General features: G+C 46.3%; 1 protein-coding gene across 1 annotated transcript in view; it reads right to left on the bottom strand.

Annotated features, from left to right (window-relative positions):
* Positions 1-27,639, bottom strand: part of LOC120019190 (elongator complex protein 3) — a 46,677-nt gene that overhangs the window by 13,837 nt on the left and 5,201 nt on the right. The window contains exons 8-10 of the mRNA XM_038962501.1: positions 11,453-11,614; positions 10,677-10,803; positions 1,802-1,995 (exon numbers count right to left, since the gene is read on the bottom strand). Coding sequence (XP_038818429.1) covers positions 1,802-1,995; positions 10,677-10,803; positions 11,453-11,614 — 483 coding nt within the window. The remainder of the gene's footprint in view (positions 1-1,801; positions 1,996-10,676; positions 10,804-11,452; positions 11,615-27,639) is intronic.

Raw genomic sequence — 27,639 nt, 5'->3', positions numbered from 1 at the left:
TTTAACACTTTTTTACTACATGATTCCATGTGTTATTTCATAGTTTTGATGTCTTCACTATTATTCTACAATGTAGAAAATTGTAGAAATAAAAGAAAAACATTGGAATGAGTTGGTGTCCAAACTTTTGACTGGTTCTGTATATACAGCAGTATGTGGACACCCATTCAACTTAGTGGATTGGGCTATTGCAGCCACACGCGTTGCTGACAGGTGTATAAAATCGACTACACAGCCATGCAATCTCCATAGACAAACATTGGCAGTAGAATGGCCTTGCTGAAGAGCTCAGGGACTTTCAATGTGCCACCTTCATAGGATGCCACCTTTCCAACAAGTCAGTTCGTCAAATTTCTGCCCTGCTAGAACTGCCCCGGTCAACTGTAAGTGCCGTTATTGTGAAGTGGAAACATCTAGGAGCAACAACGGCTCAGCTGCAAAGTGGTAGGCCACACAAGCTCACAGAACGGGACCACAGAGTGCTGAAGCGTGCAGCGCGTAAAAAATTTGTCTTGTCCTCAGTTGTAACACTCACTACTGAGTCTCAAACTGCCTCTGGAAGCAAAACGTCAGCACAAGAACTGTTTGTCGGGAGCTTCATGAAATGAGAATCCATGGCCAAGCCTAAGATCAATATGCGCAATGACAAGCGTTGTCTGGAGTGGTGTAAAGCTCACTGCAATTGGACTCTGGAGCAGTGGAAACGCGTTCTCTGGAGTGATGAATCACGTTTCACCATCTGGCAGTCCGACGGACGAATCTGGGTTTGGCGGATGCCAGAAGAACGCTACCTGATCGAATGCAATGTGCCAACTGTAAAGTTTGGTGGAGAAGGAGGCCCCTTAGTTCCAGTGAAGGGAAATCTTAACGCTACAGCATACAATGACATTCTAGACGATTCTGTGCTTCCAACAGCCTTTCCTGGTTCAGCATGACAATGCCCCCTTGTACAAATGGTCCATACAGAAGGTCCATACAGAAATGGTTTGTCGAGATCGGTGTGAAAGAAATTGACTGGCCTGCACAGAGCCCTGACCTCAACCCCATCTAACACCTTTGGGATGAATTGGAACGCCGACTGCGAACCAGGCCTAATCGCCCAACATCAGACCTCACTAATGCTCTTGTGGCATAAGTCCCCGCAGCAATGGAAAGTCTTCCCTGGAGAGTGGAGGCTGTTATAGCAGCAAAGGGGAGGACCAACTCCATATTAATGCCCATGATTTTGGAATGAGATGTTCCACAAGCGGGTGTCCACATACTTTGTCAGGTAGTTTCACATTTCACAGTCTCTGGTCATAAGATCAACAGGAATTGGTGCATGCGGCGGCTGGATGACTGTGTCCCCTATTCTCAGCAGAGGGAGGGAGCTGAAGGACGGTGAGTCAGGTGAGAGGCAGCCTCACTGCTGCTCCCTCCCTCCCTCTCCTCAGACGCAGGCCATCAAGTAAAATATAATTTCAAAAATTGGTCTGAGAAGAAGAACATTGGCAGGGCAATTCAAGCATAACCCATATGTAGTGATAATGTAATGTATTGGGCCTTTTGCCTACTGCACAAGCCTTATTGCCACAGACCTATTTTTAATTCATTAATGTTGCATAGGCTTATGTTTATTAAATTCAGCTTTTAAAAAAAGTATATGAGCGGTAGATCTGTTTGCATTTCGACTCAGAAAAGGCTTTTCTGTTTTTACATCTTCTCCCAATTCAAATCAAAAAGGGGCTTTATTGGAAACGTGTTTACATTGCCAAAGCAAGTAAACACTAACTCTCTCTAACACAGACACACACACACAGACCTCTGGACGCGGTAGACTCTAGTCCAGGGTGGCACCAGTGCAAGGATGCGAGCCACCAGATCTACCAGGGCAGAGGGGGAGTAGCTCTTATAACGACCGGTCTTCCACAGCTCATACAGACCTGTACCCCTGATCACCAGAGTGGGGTACAGCTTCAACCCATCTGGCCTGAACGCTGGGTTCTCAAAGAACTCCTGGAGGGCAGAGAAAGAGGAGGAAGTGGAGGGAAGAGGTGGGAGACGGAGGATGAAGAGGAGGGGGTAGTTGGTTGGAGGAGGACGGAAGGGGAAGAGGAGGAAGAGAAGGACAGAGATGAGAAGGATGGAGGGGGAAGAGGAGGATGAAGAGAGAGGAGGAAGAGGACAGAGAGGGGGAAGAGGAAGGAGAGAGGAGGAAGAAGAGGACAGAGAGGAGGAAGAGGAGAACAGAGGAGGAAGAGGAGAACAGAGAGGGGGAAGGGGAGGACAGAGAGGAGGAAGGAGGGGGAAGAGGAAGACAGAGAGTGCTGTTAAAGAACAAGAGGTCCCAGTGATGCAGGTGTATGTATCAGTATGACAGGGGAGCAGGACTGTGACCACTGGCCAAATACACCATTTATCTCCTGCTCTCACACACCGACACGCTCCGATTACTATCACTAGGATTACAGACACAGGGTGTGAGAGCTATTCTCAAAGGGATACTTCGGGATGTTGGTAATGAAGCCCTTTGTTTACTTCCCGAGAGTCACATAAACCCGTGGATACCATTTTAAGGCTAGTTAGCATTGGCTCGCTAAACTACATGGCACCCCGGCTCCACATGGAACCCCGGCTCCACATGGAACCCTGGCTCCACATGGAACCCTAACTCTGAATACACGTTCTATTATAGCAACTATAGTGGAAGAGTAACCAGGCTAGTTCAACAAAATGTGTGGCTGGCTGGCCGCACACGCGCTTAAGGTAGTATATTGCATCCGATGTGGACTTCCACTACTGATTGTGGGTTCACTGATGACTGTAAAATCCAATGTAGGGACGCACACTGAGCACACTGTCTGCCACAGACAGAGCACACAAAGGCCTGTCCCGTTGAGGTCGGCGCAGGCATGGTCACATTTCTTCTCTGTCGCTTTCGCCAGGCTACTTTCAGTCCTCCCCCCCCTCGGCCAACTACAGTCCTTGATGGCAGAAGCCACGCCAGGTGGAAGGGTCCGCAGCAACAGTCTGGAGGGAGACAGGGTTCATCCCACACTTCTAGTGGTGTCTTCAGTTGGTCCTTTAGCCGCTTTTTTTCTGCCCACCTGCAGAGCGACGGCACCGTTGTAGCTGTCCATACAGCAGCTTCCGCGGCAGGGGATCCTCTACTATCTGGATGGCATTGGCCGAGCCATCTAAGCTGGTGGTGTGTGACGAACGCCTCAATGTTCCTGCAGTTGGATCTCTGTAGGATCTCTGAGTGGGGAACACGATCCTTCCAGGTCACTTTCAAAATGCGTCGAAAAAGCATTTTATATGAAAAAGGACTCCAGTTGTTTTAAAAAGTGTCGGTTGTAGACTGTCCATGTTAAACATCTATAAAGGAGTGTAGACACACTGCAACTTTGGTGTGGAGGTGCAGGTTCCTGTTGTTAAACAACCCTCTTCCTTAGCCGTCCAAAAGGAGGACGAGGCCTCTTTGAACCGGTTCTGGATATCTTGTTCGATGTTAGTCTTCCGAGAGATATTTAAAAGTGTGGTAACAATGGCCAGGGAAGAGCGAGATGAAGAATGTGTTATTTCAGGTGGAGGATCAGATAACCACTGATATAGGACCTCTGTTTTTTGGGAGGTTAACAGACAGCTCCGTTCTGCTGTAATGCTCTTACAGCTACTGTGAGGGTGGCTTGTACAGCTTCTAGGGTATGTTTCATATGAGCTCAGTCATCCGCATACTGAAGATCAAGTACGCGATCAGATTTGAGTTGTGTGGCAGCTTGGAGCCACCTAATGTTGTCTCGATTTTCTCCAGTTTTTCTGCCTAGAGACGGAGAGAGACGTAGGTTGTTACGTGACTCTGTTTCCTGACGTCGAGCACAGTGCAGCCTTTAAAAGAAAATCTAATCGAAACCAAATCTCATTTTATTAGTCACATGCGCCATATACAACTTTACAGTGAAATGCTTACTTACAAGCCCCTAACCAACAGTGCAGGTTAAATAATACGGATAAGAATAAGAGATAAAAGTAACAAGTAATGAAAGAGCAGCAGTGAAATAACAATAGAGAGACTATATACAGGGGGGGTACCGATACAGAGTCAATGTGCAGGGGCACCGGTTAGTTGAGGTAGTATGTACATGTAGGTAGAGTTAATTAAAGTGACTATGCATAGATGACAACAGAGAGTGGCAGTGGTGTGGGGGGCAATGTGAATAGTCTGGGTAGCCATTTGACTAGATGTTCAGGAGTCCTATGGCTTGGGGGTAGAAGATGTTTAGAAGCCTCTTGGACATACTCTTGGCGCTTCGGTACGGCTTGCCGTGTGGTAGCAGTGAGAACAGTCTATGACTAGGGTAGCTGGAGCCTTTTTAAGTGGACTTCGAGGTGGACGGCTGGGTGAACCTTCCTTCTGAGCTTGGTTAAGGATGGCTGGGTGAACCGTCATTCTGAGCTTGGTTAAGGATGGCTGGGTGAACCGTCATTCTGAGCTTGGTTAAGGATGGCTGGGTGAACCGTCATTCTGAGCTTGGTTAAGGATGGCCGGGTGAACCGTCATTCTGAGCTTGGTTAAGGATGGCCGGGTGAACCTTCCTTCTGAGCTTGGTTAAGGATGGCCGGGTGAACCTTCCTTCTGAGCTTGGTTAAGGATGGCCGGGTGAACCGTCATTCTGAGCTTGGTTAAGGATGGCCGGGTGAACCGTCATTCTGAGCTTGGTTAAGGATGGCCGGGTGAACCGTCATTCTGAGCTTGGTTAAGGATGGCTGGGTGAACCTTCATTCTGAGCTTGGTTAAGGATGGCTGGGTGACCCTTCATTCTGAGCTTGGTTAAGGATGGCTGGGTGACCCTTCATTCTGAGCTTGGTTAAGGATGGCTGGGTGACCCTTCATTCTGAGCTTGGTTAAGGATGGCTGGGTGACCCTTCATTCTGAGCTTGGTTAAGGATGGCTGGGTGACCCTTCATTCTGAGCTTGGTTAAGGATGGCTGGGTGACCCTTCATTCTGAGCTTGGTTAAGGATGGCTGGGTGACCCTTCATTCTGAGCTTGGTTAAGGATGGCTGGGTGACCCTTCATTCTGAGCTTGGTTAAGGATGGCTGGGTGACCCTTCACCTAGGAGTCTGGTCTCACACTATTATAAATCACACTATTATAAATCGCTTCAGCTCTGCTGCGATGAGTGCTGTCCTTCCTTCGGGCCCGTCGGCGCCGTGGCTCGAGTCCAAGAGATTTTCCATGTTACAAGTCGTAAAGGGACATTCATTTGTATCTAGTTTGCGACCGCTGAAGCGGAATGTCCTGAAAGGCTACCGCACCCATCTAAGAGAGTTAGAGTGGGCAATGTTTCAGACACCTTTTCTAGGCCTTTTCCCAGCTGGGGTGAGCAGTGTGGTTCCTAAAACAGGACTGCTCAGACATACAGGGGTCTGCCAGGTGTAGCTGCCACTCAAATCCCAGCTGCTGACAACCAAAAGTCCCATTCTGCTACCGTGCAGGGGCCCGGCTAGGAGATACCAGATCATTCCGTCCTGCCTGTCACCAAGCACTCCATTGTCTGTAGACTTTAATGGTTTCAGGAATTCTAGGTGGAAGTCGTAGTGGATACCAGTAGTGGATACCTGCGTGATGTAATGATTTAGAGTGGGGGGGGGGGTGATTGTCCCAACATCACTTCTTCGCTGTTGGAAAATGGGCTACTCCAGTGGCAAGGAAAGAAGAAGAAAATATCAAAGATGACCAGTACCTCCCCACAGCTGCAGGTGGCTTTTGCCCTGCCGAGTTAGCATTGGGTCACCCAGTTACCGTGTCACGAGGAGGCCCGGCAAGAGTCTTGATGAAGGAGAGGCTGTTTACTGTCAAGGTAAGACTTACGCAGAGCTGCTTCCCAGTTTATCACAAGGGCAAGCCAGCGGCAGCGAGCTGTAAGCGAGACGGTTGCAAGCAGGTGGGAAGTAGGCATGCACCTTCCCTCTAACCACTGCATCACACACACGCAGGTAGTAATGAAGCCAGAGCAGATTGTCTGGCCTGCTAAAGTATCACACCAGGCAGTAATGAACTACCCATAATCCCCTCTACTCCCTCTATGATCTTCACCACTTCTTCTCTATAATGTGAAGCAATGAGTCACCACAGCCTGACTGGCTGGAAGGATGACTACACGGTCATAAAATAACCCAGGCATAAAATAACCCAGACATATTGTGCATCCCAAATGGCACCCTATTCCTATGTAGGGCCCATAGGGGTCTGGTTAAAATAGTGCCCTAAATAGAGAATAGGGGCCCATTTGGGATACACACCGAGAGAGAGCGACACGGCAGTGGATTGGGTCCAGTCATGACGCGGTGTAGCCTAGCTACCACACATTAAACAGTGGGTTGGGTCCAGTCATGACGCGGTGTAACCTAGCTACCACACATTAAACAGTGGGTTGGGTCCAGTCATCACGCGGTGTAACCTAGCTACCACACATTAAACAGTGGGTTGGGTCCAGTCACGACGCGGTGTAACCTAGCTACCACACATTAAACAGTGGGTTGGGTCCAGTCACGACGCGGTGTAACCTAGCTACCACACATTAAACAGTGGGTTGGGTCCAGTCATCACGCGGTGTAACCTAGCTACCACACATTAAACAGTGGGTTGGGTCCAGTCATCACGCGGTGTAACCTAGCTACCACACATTAAACAGTGGGTTGGGTCCAGTCATGACGCGGTGTAACCTAGCTACCACACATTAAACAGTGGGTTGGGTCCAGTCACAACGCGGTGTAACCTAGCTACCACACATTAAACAGTGGGTTGGGTCCAGTCATCACGCGGTGTAACCTAGCTACCACACATTAAACAGTGGGTTGGGTCCAGTCATCACGCGGTGTAACCTAGCTACCACACATTAAACAGTGGGTTGGGTCCAGTCATCACGCGGTGTAACCTAGCTACCACACATTAAACAGTGGGTTGGGTCCAGTCATCACGCGGTATAACCTAGCTACCACACATTAAACAGTGGGTTGGGTCCAGTCACGACGCAGTGTAACCTAGCTACCACACATTAAACAGTGGGTTGGGTCCAGTCATCACGCGGTGTAACCTAGCTACCACACATTAAACAGTGGGTTGGGTCCAGTCATCACGCGGTGTAACCTAGCTACCACACATTAAACAGTGGGTTGGGTCCAGTCATCACGCGGTGTAACCTAGCTACCACACATTAAACAGTGGGTTGGGTCCAGTCATGACGCGGTGTAACCTAGCTACCACACATTAAACAGTGGGTTGGGTCCAGTCATGACTCGGTGTAACCTAGCTACCACACATTAAACAGTGGGTTGGGTCCAGTCATCACACGGTGTAGTCTAGCTACCACACATTAAACAGTGTGTTGGTCCAGTCATCAAGCGGTGTAGCCTAACTACCACACATTAAACAGTGGGTTGGGTCCAGTCATCACGCGGTGTAACCTAGCTACCACACATTAAACAGTGTGTTGGTCCAGTCATCAAGCGGTGTAGCCTAGCTACCACACATTAAACAGCGGGTTGGGCTGAGTCATGACGCAGTGTAGCCTAGCTACCACACATTAAACAGTGGGTTGGGTCCAGTCATCACGCGGTGTAACCTAGCTACCACACATTAAACAGTGGGTTGGGTCCAGTCATGACGCAGTGTAACCTAGCTACCACACATTAAACAGTGTGTTGGTCCAGTCATCAAGCGGTGTAGCCTAACTACCACACATTAAACAGTGGGTTGGGTCCAGTCATGACGCGGTGTAACCTAGCTACCACACATTAAACAGTGGGTTGGGTCCAGTCATCATGCGGTGTAGTCTAGCTACCACACATTAAACAGTGGGTTGGGTCCAGTCATCACGCGGTGTAACCTAGCTACCACACATTAAACAGTGTGTTGGTCCAGTCATCAAGCGGTGTAGCTTAGCTACCACACATTAAACAGCGGGTTGGGCTGAGTCATGACGCAGTGTAGCCTAGCTACCACACATTAAACAGTGGGTTGGGTCCAGTCATCACGCGGTGTAGTCTAGCTACCACACATTAAACAGTGGGTTGGGTCCAGTCATCACACGGTGTAGTCTAGCTACCACACATTAAACAGTGTGTTGGTCCAGTCATCAAGCGGTGTAGCCTAACTACCACACATTAAACAGTGGGTTGGGTCCAGTCATCACGCGGTGTAACCTAGCTACCACACATTAAACAGTGTGTTGGTCCAGTCATCAAGCGGTGTAGCCTAGCTACCACACATTAAACAGCGGGTTGGGCTGAGTCATGACGCAGTGTAGCCTAGCTACCACACATTAAACAGTGGGTTGGGTCCAGTCATCACGCGGTGTAACCTAGCTACCACACATTAAACAGTGGGTTGGGTCCAGTCATGACGCAGTGTAACCTAGCTACCACACATTAAACAGTGTGTTGGTCCAGTCATCAAGCGGTGTAGCCTAACTACCACACATTAAACAGTGGGTTGGGTCCAGTCATGACGCGGTGTAACCTAGCTACCACACATTAAACAGTGGGTTGGGTCCAGTCATCACGCGGTGTAGTCTAGCTACCACACATTAAACAGTGGGTTGGGTCCAGTCATCACGCGGTGTAACCTAGCTACCACACATTAAACAGTGGGTTGGGTCCAGTCACGACGCCGTGTAACCTAGCTACCACACATTAAACAGTGGGTTGGGTCCAGTCACGACGCGGTGTAACCTAGCTACCACACATTAAACAGTGGGTTGGGTCCAGTCACGACGCGGTGTAACCTAGCTACCACACATTAAACAGTGGGTTGGGTCCAGTCACGACGCGGTGTAACCTAGCTACCACACATTAAACGGTGGGTTGGGTCCAGTCACGACGCGGTGTAACCTAGCTACCACACATTAAACAGTGGGTTGGGTCCAGTCATCACGCGGTGTAACCTAGCTACCACACATTAAACAGTGGGTTGGGTCCAGTCATCACGCGGTGTAACCTAGCTACCACACATTAAACAGTGGGTTGGGTCCAGTCACGACGCGGTGTAACCTAGCTACCACACATTAAACAGTGGGTTGGGTCCAGTCACGACGCGGTGTAACCTAGCTACCACACATTAAACAGTGGGTTGGGTCCAGTCATCACGCGGTGTAACCTAGCTACCACACATTAAACAGTGGGTTGGGTCCAGTCACGACGCGGTGTAGCCTAGCTACCACACATTAAACAGTGGGTTGGGTCCAGTCACGACGCGGTGTAACCTAGCTACCACACATTAAACAGTGGGTTGGGTCCAGTCATCACGCGGTGTAGTCTAGCTACCACACATTAAACAGTGGGTTGGGTCCAGTCATGACGCGGTGTAGCCTAGCTACCACACATTAAACAGTGGGTTGGGTCCAGTCATCACGTGGTGTAGCCTAGCTACCACACATTAAACAGTGGGTTGGGTCCAGTCATCACGCGGTGTAACCTAGCTACCACACATTAAACAGTGGGTTGGGTCCAGTCACGACGCGGTGTAACCTAGCTACCACACATTAAACAGTGGGTTGGGTCCAGTCAGGACGCGGTGTAACCTAGCTACCATACATTAAACAGTGGGTTGGGTCCAGTCATGACGCGGTGTAACCTAGCTACCATACATTAAACAGTGGGTTGGGTCCAGTCATGACGCGGTGTAGCCTAGCTACCACACATTAAACAGTGGGTTGGGTCCAGTCACGACGCGGTGTAACCTAGCTACCACACATTAAACAGTGGGTTGGGTCCAGTCACGACGCGGTGTAACCTAGCTACCACACATTAAACAGTGGGTTGGGTCCAGTCACGACGCGGTGTAACCTAGCTACCACACATTAAACAGTGGGTTGGGTCCAGTCATCACGCGGTGTAACCTAGCTACCACACATTAAACAGTGGGTTGGGTCCAGTCACGACGCAGTGTAACCTAGCTACCACACATTAAACAGTGGGTTGGGTCCAGTCACGACGCGGTGTAACCTAGCTACCACACATTAAACAGTGGGTTGGGTCCAGTCATCACGCGGTGTAACCTAGCTACCACACATTAAACAGTGGGTTGGGTCCAGTCATGACGCGGTGTAACCTAGCTACCACACATTAAACAGTGGGTTGGGTCCAGTCATGACGCGGTGTAACCTAGCTACCACACATTAAACAGTGGGTTGGGTCCAGTCATGACGCGGTGTAACCTAGCTACCACACATTAAAATGACACCGCTCTTTCAATCAGCGACAGACCACTGTAGGAGGGGTAGTTTGTATTCACTTGCTATTTTCACATCGGTTGTTATAAACTACAGTTTTGTCTCTCAATTCACAATTTTGCTGAAATAGATGTATATCGGTGCAAATCGGTGCAGATAATCTTTATAAATCCTGACAAACTACATTTCTTAGAGGTTATTCTTGGGGATGAATCAGAATGAGTTGGGTAACATAGATAAGATGTTTTATTTTCATCATATGCTTGTGAGATACTTGTCATTAAAATCTTTCCCTTTGTCTATAGGGTTGGTAGTTGCAGTTATCACTTCTCAGCTAGGGCTTAGTCACTCGACATTATCCTCTCTTGTAAAACACCTGGTACTATTTACAGTATACCGCACCACGTCCCGCTGTGTGTGTGTGTGTGTGTGTGTGTGTGTGTGTGTGTGTGTGTTACTCACGATGAACTGTTCGACGTCTCTCTCCATACCAACGTTAGGGAGGTCAGGCATCATGTGAGACACCACCTTGAAACCTGCGTCTTTGGAGAAGTGGAAGGACTCACACACCGCCCTCACCGTGTGACCTCTGGACACACACAGCATTATTATTACACAGTGAGCGTGTAAAACACACAATCACTAGGATGATCACAAATCACTCACACACACAATAGATTACATGGTGATCATGTAACCTGCACATGACACACAACATTGTACTGACTAACACTAGTGACATGCCCAACACTAGGGACATGCGAGTCATGCCCAACACTAGGGACATGCGAGTCATGCCCAACACTAGGGACATGCGAGTCATGCCCAACACTAGGGACATGCGAGTCATGCCCAACACTAGGGACATGCGAGTCATGCCCAACACTAGGGACATGCGAGTCATGCCCAACACTAGGGACATGCGAGTCATGCCCAACACTAGGGACATGCGAGTCATGCCCAACACTAGGGACATGCGAGTCATGCCCAACACTAGGGACATATGATTAGTATCTATGACCCTTGGGTTTCTGCCCCTTAGATTAGTGACATATGACTAGCGGCCATGAATAAGAATACTGACTAAGATAAGTGACATATCACTAGCAGTCGCTATGACGGCTCCATTCAAAATCCCTCCTGACCCTTAACCTCTGCCCTCTGACCTGTTTGTGTCTCAAACTAAAGTCCTCGTAGACTCTATGAACCCTTTATCTCACACACTAATGACCTCTGACCTGTTGGTGTCCCGTGCTACGTCCTCGTAGACGCTCTGAACCCCTATCTCCAGCCGGGTACAGCCGTACCCCAGCATGTCACTGAGGTGTCTCTTCAGACAGTAGTCAGGACGCGTCTCGATGGTGATACCAACACACTTGGTGTTACTGCGTTCCGAGTACCTATAAAACAGGAAAGGAGACGGAGAAGTTAGCTGTCAGCAACAGGCTGCTGATTCCAAAGAACTAGAAGGAGATTTCTATGTCTGATAGGGTCAGATCGAGGGTACGGGTAATATCTCCAGCCACCCCCCCCCCCCCCCCCCTGCTCCAACACGTATGCATGTATGTATCTTTCAGAGGGGGTTGGAATAAAACGGAACCCGAATTTCCGTTTGGCCGTGTGTACAAATTGGACAATAAAGGAATCTTAATCTCTTAACATGATCTGTGATTATATTAGGGGCAAGGAGAGCACAACTACCCGGACAACCACCCGGACAACCCCCCGGACAACCACCCGGACAACCCCACTCCAAGTCATTGGCAGGAAAATGTGAGACAATAATAAATCACGTCATAAAATGGCACAACAGGTTACATTTTCTATGAATAACTTCTTCCCGTTGAAACAAGGAGAGCCGATTGTGGACGTATTAAAACTGTAGGAACAAGGGGAGCCGATTCAGGTTGAATTAAGCTGAGATTAGACATCATCCGTCTGGTTGTCATTCTCTCCACTTGGACAGGTTTGATCATCATCATCTAGACCAATCATTTCAGCTCATATTCCTACAAACTATTACTGGGAACATAATGTCCATTCTAACAGTCTGACGACTGATTTAAGACAAATCACAGGAGTTACTGCCCCAGAGAACACATCAGATTGTCAATAAAAACGCTATTATCTGGATGGTTATCTGCAGGTCACATGCAGAGGCTTTTCTCATCAAACGAACGGAGGCATAGTGGGACTCGGAGAAGCGTGATTGCCACAGGCAGACAAGCTTACACACACACACACACGGCAGAGATAAGGGCCTCCCACGTCTCAGCCTGATTAGCTGCCGTAACAATTCCTGTAATCGTGTCTTAACGAACATGCTGATAACGCCACTGGATGAGCAATACAGGAGAACACACACACACACACACACACACCTCAGCCAGTAGGGAGTAAATACCCTGACTAACAAGCCCTCCATTCCCCCACTCCTTTATCACATTCCTCCATTTTATATTCATCTCCCAAAAGTCACAAATGGTTCTCCCTCCTACTGCAATGAAGGACCAAAGCATGAGTCATGTTGTAACTCCCAAAGATGGGACACTTTCCAATCCTCTCATCATAACAACTAAACAAATATCAAGTCAAATGTGCCCTTCTTCCAAGTCTTAATTTGTCATATGGGTTAATAAGGAATAAGGATTTTGTTTTTTGCTGAGAAAATGCCTATAGCAGGGATGGACAACTGGAAGGCCCTCAGATCAATCCCCCCGTCCCCTTTTTAATAACTCAGTCAGGGTATCAACTTATTGTTGAGAGGTAGAATACACAAGGTGCAATTTCAACATTTGGTTGTGCATCCGCAGTGATCCTCTTGTCATGTCAGTTACTGATAGTCAATTAGCCGATGTCAGCTAACAATGTTTAGATTGCCAAGTTAGTTTAGCAGCCAGCTACAGTAGCAGTCAAAAGTTTGGACACATCTACTCATTCAAGGGTTTTTCTTTATATTGTAGGATAATAGTGAAGACATCAAAACTATGAAATAACATATATGGTACCATGTAGTAACCCCAAATAGTGTGTAACAAAATCATCCGTTCATCTACTCTGCGTCTCACAAAGACACGGCGGTTGGAACTAAAAATCTCCAATTAGGACTCATCAAACCAAAGGACAGATTTTCACCTGTCTAATGTCCATTGCTCGTGTTTCTTGGCCCAAGCAAGTCTCTTCTTCTTATGATGTCCTTTAGTAGTGGTTTCTTTGCAGCAATTCAAACATGAAAGCCTGATTCACCCAGTCTCCTCTGAACAGTTGATGTTGAGATGTGTCTGTTACTTGAACTCTGTGAAGCATATATATTTGGTCTGTATTTTCTGAGGCTGGTAACTCTAATGAACTTATCCTCTGCAGCAGCGGTAACTGGGTCTTCCATTCCTGTGGCGGTCCTCATGAGAGCCATAATATGGACTTGGTCTTTTACCAAATAGGGCTATCTTCTGTATGCCACCCCTACCTTGTCACAACACAACTGATTGGCTCAAACGCATTAAGAAGGAAAGAAATTCCACAAATTAACTTAAGAATTTTAATGCATTCCAGGTGACTACCTCATGAAGCTGGTTGAGAGAATTCCAAGTGCCAAGAGTGTGCAAAGCTGTCAAGACAAAGGGTGGCTAGTTTGAAGAATCCCAAATATAAAATAGATATTGATTTGTTTTAAGACTATTTTGGTTACTACATGATTTCATGTTATATTTCATAGTTTTGATGTCTTCACTATTATTCTACAATATAGAAAATAGTAAAAATACAGAAAAACCCTGGAATGAGTAGGTGTGTCCAAACTAAACTTGTTATCATGGTTGAATTACCGGCCGGGTGACCTCCATTGATTTTGTTAGTCAGTCTCACATAGATATATTAAAAACAGCACTTTTTCCTCTCCATGGCAAAATGTGTAGAATTGCAAGCAGCTACGGTCCATCATGAGGAGTTCAGACTTTTTTGTGGCCCCAAACCCCAATCAAAGTTGCCCGTCCCCTGGTCAACAGCATTTGCTAGATCTCAAGACACAGAGAACATTGCCATCTCGTGGAACAAACTACCCATCACACTCCTTCAGACAGGAACCATTTCACAACCAGAGGGAGCAAAAAAACACCTCCAAAAATAATAAGAGATATTTGGTCGGGTCTAGTTCAGGGCTCTCCAACCCTGTTCCTGGAGAACTACCGTCCAGTAGGTTTTAATTCCAACCCTGTTCCTGGAGAACTACTGTCCAGTAGGTTTTAATTCCAACCCTGTTCCTGGAGAACTACTGTCCAGTAGGTTTTAATTCCAATTACAACAGGAGAGATATGGTAGGATCCTGACGGGGTTAGGGATATGGTAGGATCCTGACGGGGCTAGTGATATGGTAGGATCCTGACGGGGTTAGTGATATGGTAGGATCCTGACGGGGTTAGGGATATGGTAGGATCCTGACGGGGTTAGGGATATGGTAGGATCCTGACGGGGTTAGGGATATGGTAGGATCCTGACGGGGTTAGGGATATGGTAGGATCCTGACGGGGTTAGGGATATGGTAGGATCCTGACGGGGTTAGGGATATGGTAGGATCCTGACGGGGTTAGGGATATGGTAGGATCCTGACGGGGTTAGGGATATGGTAGGATCCTGACGGGGTTAGGGATATGGTAGGATCCTGACGGGGTTAGGGATATGGTAGGATCCTGACGGGGTTAGGGATATGGTAGGATCCTGACGGGGTTAGGGATATGGTAGGATCCTGACGGGGTTAGTGATATGGTAGGATCCTGACGGGGCTAGTGATATGGTAGGATCCTGACGGGGTTAGTGATATGGTAGGATCCTGACGGGGCTAGTGATATGGTAGGATCCTGACGGGGTTAGTGATATGGTAGGATCCTGACGGGGCTAGTGATATGGTAGGATCCTGACGGGGCTAGTGATATGGTAGGATCCTGACGGGGCTAGTGATATGGTAGGATCCTGACGGGGCTAGTGATATGGTAGGATCCTGACGGGGCTAGTGATATGGTAGGATCCTGACGGGGTTAGTGATATGGTAGGATCCTGACGGGGTTAGTGATATGGTAGGATCCTGACGGGGTTAGTGATATGGTAGGATCCTGACGGGTTAGTGATACAACAGGAGAGATATGGTAGGATCCTGACGGGGTTAGTGATATGGTAGGATCCTGACGGGGTTAGGGTAAAGGTTTAGCTAGTTGATGGAAGCAGCACCCCAGGAGGATAAAAAACATTGTTTGCCAGTCCTAGCCTGGTTTCAGATATCTTTCTGCTCCTACCAACTCCATCTCTCAATCCAATGAGTGACAAGGACTTGCTGGCATTTTAGCAAAAAACAGACTGGCACACAGTCCCTGTTATAAAACAGATTGAGAAACACTCATCTAAAAAGGGCCATCGGTAGTAGAGGGTTAGTCCAAAATGGCAGCTTATGTCCTATATAGTGCACTGCTTTTTACTAGAGCACTACGGGCCCTGGTTAAAAGCAGTGCACTATAAAGGGAATAGGGTGCCCTGGGGGGGGGGGGGGTAGTAATATTACCTGACGGCCTCAGCTACGTTGTTAGAGGTGTGTCCTGACAGGGTTAATTAGGGGGGGGGGGGTAGTAATATTACCTGACGGCCTCAGCTACGTTGTTAGAGATGTGTCCTGACAGGGTTAATTAGGGGGGGGGGGGGGGGGGGGGGTAGTAATATTACCTGACGGCCTCAGCTACGTTGTTAGAGGTGTGTCCTGACAGGGTTAATTAGGGGGGGGGGGGGGGGGTAGTAATATTACCTGACGGCCTCAGCTACGTTGTTAGAGATGTGTCCTGACAGGGTTAATTAGGGGGGGGGGGGGGGGGGGTAGTAATATTACCTGACGGCCTCAGCTACGTTGTTAGAGGTGTGTCCTGACAGGGTTAATTAGGGGGGGGGGGGTAGTAATATTACCTGACTGCCTCAGCTACGTTGTTAGAGGTGTGTCCTGACAGGGTTAATTAGGGGGGGGGGGGGGGGTAGTAATATTACCTGACGGCCTCAGCTACGTTGTTAGAGGTGTGTCCTGACAGGGTTAATTAGGGGGGGGGGGGGGGGGGGGTAGTAATATTACCTGACGGCCTCAGCTACGTTGTTAGAGGTGTGTCCTGACAGGGTTAATTAGGGGGGGGGGGGGGGGTAGTAATATTACCTGACGGCCTCAGCTACGTTGTTAGAGGTGTGTCCTGACAGGGTTAATTAGGGGGGGGGGGGGTAGTAATATTACCTGACGGCCTCAGCTACGTTGTTAGAGGTGTGTCCTGACAGGGTTAATTAGGGGGGGGGGGGGGGGGGGGGTAGTAATATTACCTGACGGCCTCAGCTACATTGTTAGAGGTGTGTCCTGACAGGGTTAATTAGGGGGGGGGGGGTAGTAATATTACCTGACGGCCTCAGCTACGTTGTTAGAGGTGTGTCCTGACAGGGTTAATTAGGGGGGGGGGGTAGTAATATTACCTGACGGCCTCAGCTACGTTGTTAGAGGTGTGTCCTGACAGGGTTAATTAGGGGGGGGGGGGGGGTAGTAATATTACCTGACAGCCTCAGCTACGTTGTTAGAGGTGTGTCCTGACCGGGTTAATTAGGGGGGGGGGGGGTAGTAATATTACCTGACGGCCTCAGCTACGTTGTTAGAGGTGTGTCCTGACAGGGTTAATTAGGGGGGGGGGGGGGGTAGTAATATTACCTGACGGCCTCAGCTACGTTGTTAGAGGTGTGTCCTGACAGGGTTAATTAGGGGGGGGGGGGGGTAGTAATATTACCTGACGGCCTCAGCTACGTTGTTAGAGGTGTGTCCTGACAGGGTTAATTAGGGGGGGGGGGGGGGGGGGAGTAGTAATATTACCTGACGGCCTCAGCTACGTTGTTAGAGGTGTGTCCTGACAGGGTTAATTAGGGGGGGGTAGTAATATTACCTGACGGCCTCAGCTACGTTGTTAGAGGTGTGTCCTGACAGGGTTAATTAGGGGGGGGGGGGTAGTAATATTACCTGACGGCCTCAGCTACGTTGTTAGAGGTGTGTCCTGACAGGGTTAATTAGGGGGGGGGGGGGGGTAGTAATATTACCTGACGGCCTCAGCTACGTTGTTAGAGATGTGTCCTGACAGGGTTAATTAGGGGGGGGGGGGGGGGGTAGTAATATTACCTGACGGCCTCAGCTACGTTGTTAGAGGTGTGTCCTGACAGGGTTAATTAGGGGGGGGGGGTAGTAATATTACCTGACGGCCTCAGCTACGTTGTTAGAGGTGTGTCCTGACAGGGTTAATTAGGGGGGGGGGGGGGGGTAGTAATATTACCTGACGGCCTCAGCTACGTTGTTAGAGGTGTGTCCTGACAGGGTTAATTAGGGGGGGGGGGGGGGTAGTAATATTACCTGACGGCCTCAGCTACGTTGTTAGAGGTGTGTCCTGACCGGGTTAATTAGGGGGGGGGGGGGGGGGTAGTAATATTACCTGACGGCCTCAGCTAGGTTGTTAGAGGTGTGTCCTGACAGGGTTAATTAGGGGGGGGGGGGGTAGTAATATTACCTGACGGCCTCAGCTACGTTGTTAGAGGTGTGTCCTGACCGGGTTAATTAGGGGGGGGGGGGGGGGGGGGGGTAGTAATATTACCTGACGGCCTCAGCTACGTTGTTAGAGGTGTGTCCTGACCGGGTTAATTAGGGGGGGGGGGGGGGTAGTAATATTACCTGACGGCCTCAGCTACGTTGTTAGAGGTGTGTCCTGACAGGGTTAATTAGGGTGGGGGGGGGGGGGGGGGTAGTAATATTACCTGACGGCCTCAGCTACGTTGTTAGAGGTGTGTCCTGACCAGGTTAATTAGGGGGGGGGGGGGGGGGTAGTAATATTACCTGACGGCCTCAGCTACGTTGTTAGAGATGTGTCCTGACCGGGTTAATTAGGGGGGGGGGGGGGTAGTAATATTACCTGACGGCCTCAGCTACGTTGTTAGAGGTGTGTCCTGACAGGGTTAATTAGGGGGGGGGGGGGTAGTAATATTACCTGACGGCCTCAGCTACGTTGTTAGAGGTGTGTCCTGACAGGGTTAATTAGGGTGGGGGGGGGGGGTAGTAATATTACCTGACAGCCTCAGCTACGTTGTTAGAGGTGTGTCCTGACAGGGTTAATTAGGGGGGGGGAGTAGTAATATTACCTGACGGCCTCAGCTACGTTGTTAGAGGTGTGTCCTGACAGGGTTAATTAGGGGGGGGGGGGGGGGGTAGTAATATTACCTGACGGCCTCAGCTACGTTGTTAGAGGTGTGTCCTGACAGGGTTAATTAGGGGGGGGGGGGGGTAGTAATATTACCTGACGGCCTCAGCTACGTTGTTAGAGGTGTGTCCTGACAGGGTTAATTAGGGGGGGGGGGGTAGTAATATTACCTGACGGCCTCAGCTACGTTGTTAGAGGCGTGTCCTGACAGGGTTAATTAGGGGGGGGGGGGGGGGTAGTAATATTACCTGACGGCCTCAGCTACGTTGTTAGAGGTGTTTCCTGACAGGGTTAATTAGGGGGGGGGGGGGGGGGTAGTAATATTACCTGACGGCCTCAGCTACGTTGTTAGAGGTGTGTCCTGACAGGGTTAATTAGGGGGGGGGGGTAGTAATATTACCTGACGGCCTCAGCTACGTTGTTAGAGGTGTGTCCTGACAGGGTTAATTAGGGGGGGGGGGTAGTAATATTACCTGACGGCCTCAGCTACATTGTTAGAGGTGTGTCCTGACAGGGTTAATTAGGGGGGGGGGGTAGTAATATTACCTGACGGCCTCAGCTACGTTGTTAGAGGTGTGTCCTGACAGGGTTAATTAAGGGGGGGGGGGGGGGGGTAGTAATATTACCTGACGGCCTCAGCTACGTTGTTAGAGGTGTGTCCTGACAGGGTTAATTAGGGGGGGGGGGGGGGGTAGTAATATTACCTGACGGCCTCAGCTACGTTGTTAGAGATGTGTCCTGACCGGGTTAATTAGGGGGGGGGGGGGGGGGGGGGTAGTAATATTACCTGACGGCCTCAGCTACGTTGTTAGAGATGTGTCCTGACCGGGTTAATTAGGGGGGGGGGGGGTAGTAATATTACCTGACGGCCTCAGCTACGTTGTTAGAGGTGTGTCCTGACCAGGTTAATTAGGGGGGGGGGGGGGGGGTAGTAATATTACCTGACGGCCTCAGCTACGTTGTTAGAGGTGTGTCCTGACCGGGTTAATTAGGGGGGGGGGGGTAGTAATATTACCTGACGGCCTCAGATACGTTGTTAGAGGTGTGTCCTGACAGGGTTAATTAGGGGGGGGGGGGGTAGTAATATTACCTGACGGCCTCAGCTACGTTGTTAGAGGTGTGTCCTGACAGGGTTAATTAGGGGGGGGGGTAGTAATATTACCTGACGGCCTCAGCTACGTTGTTAGAGGTGTGTCCTGACAGGGTTAATTAGGGGGGGGGGGGGGGGGTAGTAATATTACCTGACGGCCTCAGCTACGTTGTTAGAGATGTGTCCTGACAGGGTTAATTAGGGGGGGGGGGTAGTAATATTACCTGACGGCCTCAGCTACGTTGTTAGAGGTGTGTCCTGACAGGGTTAATTAGGGGGGGGGGGGGGGGTAGTAATATTACCTGACGGCCTCAGCTACGTTGTTAGAGGTGTGTCCTGACAGGGTTAATTAGGGGGGGGGGGGGGGTAGTAATATTACCTGACGGCCTCAGCTACGTTGTTAGAGGTGTGTCCTGACAGGGTTAATTAGGGGGGGGGGGGGGGTAGTAATATTACCTGACGGCCTCAGCTACGTTGTTAGAGGTGTGTCCTGACAGGGTTAATTAGGGGGGGGGGGGGGGTAGTAATATTACCTGACGGCCTCAGCTACGTTGTTAGAGGTGTGTCCTGACCGGGTTAATTAGGGGGGGGGGGGGGGGGGGGGGTAGTAATATTACCTGACGGCCTCAGCTACGTTGTTAGAGGTGTGTCCTGACAGGGTTAATTAGGGGGGGGGGGGGTAGTAATATTACCTGACGGCCTCAGCTACGTTGTTAGAGGTGTGTCCTGACAGGGTTAATTAGGGGGGGGGGGGGTAGTAATATTACCTGACGGCCTCAGCTACGTTGTTAGAGGTGTGTCCTGACCGGGTTAATTAGGGGGGGGTGTTAGGAATTTTGTTAATAAATAGTTAAAACAAATTCTAGCTTTAGATAAAACTATAACTAATTGAACTCTGCATGCCTGGTGAAAAGAGATTTGTGTTGTGGGTCATAAAATAAGCAGAAAGGGTCGTTAAACTATGGTTGAACTGACCCAACTTAGCCCTGAGGTGTTTAGATAACTTTTTAGGTTTTCCATTATCTTTAGTTGTCTGCTAAAGTGGTAATCAATTATAGTGAGCCTTCAGGATAAATGATTATATGGTGTTTCATGTGAGTGCCCTGTGAGGTTAGAATGAACTTTTGAACCTGTTTTCTATTTGTCAGGACAATGAGACTTAATTCTGTAATCTATGACGTCATATCTTGTATATAAACCTGTGTTTATGATCAAATGGGAGCTTGCTCCGAGAATAAACTCTATTATCTAATTTTGATAAGACTGTATCCTGTCTATTTTATGTTAATAAGTATCTTACAAATTCTTATAAATAGACAGATTGAATTTAATTAATGAGTATATTGTAGGAATTATTTAATTCCACTAACAATTGGTCCTTCGAGTGGATTTCCAAACTTTGCCTCTGTCATCCGAAGATATTAGCCGAAAACCGTGCACGGGCGGGTCTAGACACGTTATTTTAAAGTCCTGGCCTCTGAATTGAGGTTAAGAAACAGGCCGGTATATATATATCTGAGGTCGACAGAGACGGTAACGGAAACAAACCGGCATTGCTTTTCCCAGTCTGCAAGACGAAGGTAAATAGTCTTTATTCTCGAATGTGGGGGGTATGATGTAAGTTATCTTTGATTTTAAATTCTAAACGTGTTTAGCATTTATCAATAATAGTAGCTTCGGATATTCCAAACATATTGTGGGTTACTTGTATGACCGAAATACAAGGAAGAGAGTTATAGGTCCGAAAAGACCTATGGTGGGTGCATGACCGAAAAAAAAATATTGGCCTTAAATGATCCTGGCCTTGCAAACCGTAAGGATTATTTAGGGAGGATATAGTAAGTGTTGTTAGATAGGACGGTCGTATTGTACAAATAGGACAGCCATTAATTCAAAAGACATACCTAAATGAAGTTTTAACCTAAAACAGGTGAGGATAAATTAGGTGGTGAGAAGGCAGGGTAATCCTAGGCGAACGGAATAACTGATCCTATTCAATACTGAAAGGGAATATCCAAAAGGGTGGGAGGGAAACTTAATATAGCGAAGTGAGATTGGATAAATACAACCAGAGTTTGACCAGGGAAGTAAGTCCCCTGGCTAATAACTGATAGTTTAAAGTGAGATCTAATGTCCGATCAATAACAACGCTATAGATAAAGTTTCCAGGGAAGAGAATCATATAAATTCATACACATAGATTATAACTAGGTAAGTGGTAACACACACATAGAGAAATAAATAAATAAATAGAAAGACATAGATAGGTGATAATACCATAAATACTAGTAAAGGCAAGGATTTATCAAACATGGGTAGTAAATCCTCCAAGGAGGTCCCGGTATTAACGGGAGACCAGCGTTTTATGGAACAGAAAGAAATTTAAAGAGAGCCAAAGATACGCTGCACTCCGCTCCCATGGATGAAAAAGTTAGCCGAATGGGCGGGGGTGGGAGTCAAATACTATGTCCTTCTCTAGTAGACCAGATATACAGAGGTAATACTGTTGATGAGATAGTAGTGGTGAGAATACGGCTGCAGGAGATAACGGTACAACCACAACCACCACCCAAAATTGTGGAGTCTGCTGAAGCCGAAGGGGGAATAGTCGGTGTGGAGAAAGAAAATAAGTCGAGAAAAGTGGGAAATGCGAGTCAAAAGAAAAAGAGAAAATGTTTTAATTGTAATGAAACTGGACATTTCGCCCGGGAGTGTAACACTCCCTGCAAACATCGTGACAGGATTGGACACAATCACCGAGATTGTAATTTAACTAAGGGAAAGGTAAGGCGCGGCTATCGGGAGAAAAAGAGTTGAGTTCTTGATGGCGGTGCTGGAAGAAATATGTTACATGAGTAAACATAATCTACATTTATTAAAAGGCACGAGATCTGTTTCCTAGTCTATAAATGTTGATTTTATTGTTTGACTGCTAATCTATTAATTTGGCATGGGGGAAATATAGCCGGAATAAGGCTTGTAGCTTTTAAATTAGGGCTATTTTTGTAGTCTCTGTGTTGTCACCAAGAATACAGATAAATGTAAAGTGGGTTTAAATACGGATAATGTTTTGTTATTTACATGGCTTTGGTGGATCAGTGGTAGAATTCTCACCTGGAACGCGAGAGTCTCGGGTTCGGTTCCCGGTAAATGCTTTGACTAGAATCAGAGTTTTTGATTCTAATTAAACTATTTGTATGTTTTGCCTAGTAAGTTATAGTTGCTAGTGTTTGTATAAGATATAAACTGAACGTTTTAATAGATTGTATAGGTTAAATTAATAGATTAATTCGTTCCACTTAAAATAATAACGAAGCGAATTTCGATGCAAGACGATGTCTGTTGCCTAAATTATATGTTTGAATAATGTATTGGGAATATAGTCGTAATTAAAATGCTGAATCAAGGAAGAGACAGTTGCCTAAATTAAAGAAATTCTAAACCATAGCGGAGAGATAATGGCGATAGAAAGTGATTACCGAAATGTTTTCATTCTTATAGATTGACTGACATATGTTATAATTTTGGCGCTGCGTGTGTTATTTTTAAAGAAATAGGATACATTTCATAAGTGTGAAGAGCAAAGAAAATTGGAAATTATCATTAGGTTTGGTTAATGGTTCACTTTTGAGTTTCTGAATCGATGTAGCACAGTGAATGCTAGTTAGGCGCTTTGTGTTTTTCCTGGGAGAGTGCGAGTTTTATTGTCTCCTTGGATGTTGCCTGGGACTATTATCTTGAGATTGAGGAGTGAGATTGAGGCCATAAACGACCAAATTGGAAAGGGCCTGAAAGGTTTTTGTTTTTTCATTAAGGTTTGCAAATATACACACATAAAACATTTGTTAGGACTATTTGTTTTAGTGCAAAGGTATTTTAAAGGGGCATGCTCACATATGGAGTTTTATGAGTTTTTATTTTCTGAGTTTTAATTACACAAGTGAATTTTTTAGATTTTAAGGATAAAGGGTTCTTTAAAATGTCTAGGAACATGACTATACAGGGGTGGTATAACCTTTGACCTTTATCATGGCTGTCTCTTGAAGTCTGATCAGCTTCAGGGGAGGGCCATGAAGATAATGCATTTGTGGTCATTTGGGATACTAGTTGAGGTAAATTAATTGACTATTATTGATTTGGTTTTACAACAGGAAAATTTCCCTTTGTCATCAATAATAAATGAGGGAAGATATGATACATTGAGGTTGGGACAGGAGATATTTTAAGCCAATAGGGCAGGAAAATACATAAGCATTAAAATTATTTATGAGAAGAAATAAGTTTTAGTTCTTCGGAGTGGTAATTTACTGTGGATAAGGTATCCACACTGTAAAACATATATTAATTATTTATGAGACTGAGTTTAAGTTTAACCAATATTATTATTTAATAAAAAAACAGTGGACTCCTGGGGGAGAGAGCTTATTAGTAAAGAAAGGATTTGATATGGTTACCATTTGTTTTGGCCATTAGAAATTTTTTATTTAAATAGTATTAAAATTGACAGGGGTATATGACATGTGTGATGATTTGGGATTATTGATAGGTTGATTAAGGTTATGTAAGGATTTTAGAGATTGACACTATAAGACATGTTTTTTTTTTTAAATCCATGATTTTAGATAAAGCCAAAACAGTGAGACACTTAGTTAATATTTGGATGAAACACATAGTTGTTATTGACTATTATGAGAAAAAGGCATACAGAGGGGTCCGCCACGCACTGTTGAGATCTTGAAGGTTTGAGAGCAGAGTGGAGAGGGGGGACCAGGACATGAGCAAGGTAGGCTGTGAAATAAGATAGGTGAGAAGAGGGATACGGTTTAAATCAATAAATATATATATATTTAAGAACATATATATATATATATATATATATTTAAGAACATATATAAGCAGCACAGATACTTTTTAAAGTATATAAGTCACTTGACAGAGAATTAGAAAAGGATAGATATGAATGGACACCCAAGGGAGAATTGGACATGCGGCGAATGAAAGGGGCGTTCCTACATGATAATGTCAGACATAAGGATAATTTACACTAATTTTACCTAAGTCATTGGTTAGGTTAGGCAAGGTTGTTACCTGGCAGAGCCAGGTAACAAAGGGGGGATGGGTAAGTTGTGGTCTAGGATAGGATGTGGCCTATTGGATGATAAACTAATAAATAAAAAAATCTAGCTAAATAAGCAGATATAGAAATAGAAAGAAGTATTGTTAATTACATGAAAAGGTTGTTTGTTTAACCAAACCTGTATGTCCAAGATTTTATGCACTACAGGTGAATTACAGGTGAAGTCACTCAATCTAGTCCCTGAGGCCTGTTGGGGGGACCATACCAAGACTCCTGGTAACAGCTAGCTGAAAGAGCTACCCGGATTCATATCACACTGCGGGAGGGTAAGACACATTGACACTGTCGAACAAGCACAGTGTCCGAGAGGAGAACTGGAATTAACAGAATTCCGGGGGCCATCTCTCGGATGAAGATTTCCTTTTCCCGTCATTCCATTCCTGTGTTTGTTCATAGAAGTGAAGGTGTGTCTGGCTTCTTGCTGATGATGTTTTCTCTGGGAGAGGGTGGGGCTTTATAGGTGGGCGGTCCATCCTGAGCTGTCTGGTTGTGGGAGCCATATTCCTGATACACCATGAACCCCAAGAAGGCCAGAGGGTAATATTGACCCATAGTTAGAGAGGATTTTGTATTAACCAAGCATAAGAGATCACTTGATCTGGATAAACAGGAAGTGAGAGTGGGATTGGGAAGGAAGTCTCAGTAGAGTTCTATGTAGACCAAATGGGGCCTCTGACTCCTTGGAAGTTTAGGACTAAGAGCAGCCATTGTGGAAGACATCTATGAAAGTCCCTGTGTAGTTCATGGAAACAGGTTATAGCTCACATCATGAGAGAGGGCTACATAAATCTACATACCCAGTATGGAGAAGATGGAGAGTAGTGAAAGTAAGGGTTTCAGTTGACAACCTAGTACCATTCCGAGTACGAGAAGTTAGAGCAGATGATAGTCAGCCAGAATACAAGCAGAGCCCCAGACAAAGCAGATACTGACCGTAGAGTTGTCCAGAGCCAAGGCCGATGTGGATGGTTCAGATGAAAGATTTTAAGGAAGTGATTGAGGTGGAAACTGTTATGGGATTCTAACCTATGGTTAGGCATGCCTCAGCAAAACCTCAGTTCATAACCATTTCCTTTCCATTTGATGGAATTGCTACACCCATGAAATGGCCTGTATGATAAAGCGGTTCAAGAGGGCAGGAAGTTGAACTATGACAGTTGCATTGATCTGTGATATGTGTCTCCAGGTGCCGATTACATCCAGATTTTCTCTTTCACAGTGACAGGATTTTATGGATCGCTACATAACACACGGATGGGAAGTAGGGGGAGTCAGTACATGCAATAGGACTGAGTATGTTACAACCGAGAAGACAATGAGGGACCTGACTGGCAGATGAAAAGGTTTAGAGTGTGGAGGTATGAAGCTGTGACCTAACCTGCCTACCAATTGGAATGGTAGTTATGCACTAGTGCAGTTAGGCATGCTCTTTACCCTTACTCAGATCCAATTCAAAGCGAGGAATTAGATCTTAGCAGGATTAGAGTCAAGTATTTTCTAGTGGTCCACTCTCAATAAGAATGTGGACTAGATCAATTATACCAGAGATGTAATGAATGGCTTGGCAGAATAGAATAGAATCGAGATAGATATGTTATTGGCAGAAAAGGGTGGGGTTTGTGTGTTATTCGGGTCGATGTGCTGTACGTTTATCCCAAGTAACACAGCTCCAGATGGATCAGTGACCAAGGCCTTGGAGGTTTAACCACCCTAGCTCACGAGTTGGCAGTGACCTCAGGGGTGGATACTTTTCTGACTAATTGGTTTGACAGTATGTTTGGGAAATGGAAAAATTTCATGATTACTGTGTTATGGGCTACCTTCACCTGTGTGACTGTGTTAGTTTTGTGTGGATGTGGTTTGATTCCGTGTGTGAAAGTTCTCATTTCTAGGATTTTGGAGAAATCAATGACACAACAGATGATGAAGTACGGATCAATTCTAAGCTCTGACAAGTGGAAGGATGAATGTATGGGGCCGGATCTAGTGGAGAACGATTCCGGATCTTTTAATTATGAGGAACCGAGATTGGACGAGACTGTATTTGACGTTTAGAGAATTTAGACGGTTACATGTTTCAATGTATAAACTGTTTCTTTAATGAAGATTGTAACGAAAATCCTAATAGAAGTGTAATAATTCTGATGTAGGTTAGAACAGTCATTGATGTTGATGGAGTGTAAATACATGTATTGATGTGGTTTTATTCTTGTATAAACATTTATGTTTCTATATGATATTTGATATGTAGCTATGAATTGTTTTGTTATTTAGGGTGGATTGTTAGGAATTTTGTTAATAAATAGTTAAAACAAATTCTAGCTTTAGATAAAACTATAACTAATTGAACTCTGCATGCCTGGTGAAAAGAGATTTGTGTTGTGGGTCATAAAATAAGCAGAAAGGGTAAACTATGGTTGAACTGACCCAACTTAGCCCTGAGGTGTTTAGATAACTTTTTAGGTTTTCCATTATCTTGAGTTGTCTGCTAAAGTGGTAATCAATTATAGTGAGCCTTCAGGATAAATGATTATATGGTGTTTCATGTGAGTGCCCTGTGAGGTTAGAATGAACTTTTGAACCTGTTTTCTATTTGTCAGGACAATGAGACTTAATTCTGTAATCTATGACGTCATATCTTGTATATAAACCTGTGTTTATGATCAAATGGGAGCTTGCTCCGAGAATAAACTCTATTATCTAATTTTGATAAGACTGTATCCTGTCTATTTTATGTTAATAAGTATCTTACAAATTCTTATAAATAGACAGATTGAATTTAATTAATGAGTATATTGTAGGAATTATTTAATTCCACTAACAGGGGGGTAGTAATATTACCTGACGGCCTCAGCTACGTTGTTAGAGGTGTGTCCTGACCGGGTTAATTAGGGGGGGGGTAGTAATATTACCTGACGGCCTCAGCTACGTTGTTAGAGGTGTGTCCTGACAGGGTTAATT

This window comes from Salvelinus namaycush, chromosome 24, assembly GCF_016432855.1.
Source record: "Salvelinus namaycush isolate Seneca chromosome 24, SaNama_1.0, whole genome shotgun sequence".
NCBI lineage: Eukaryota > Metazoa > Chordata > Actinopteri > Salmoniformes > Salmonidae > Salvelinus > Salvelinus namaycush.
The sequence above is the reverse complement of the archived record's forward strand: the minus strand, read 5'-3'. Positions and strand labels throughout refer to the sequence as shown.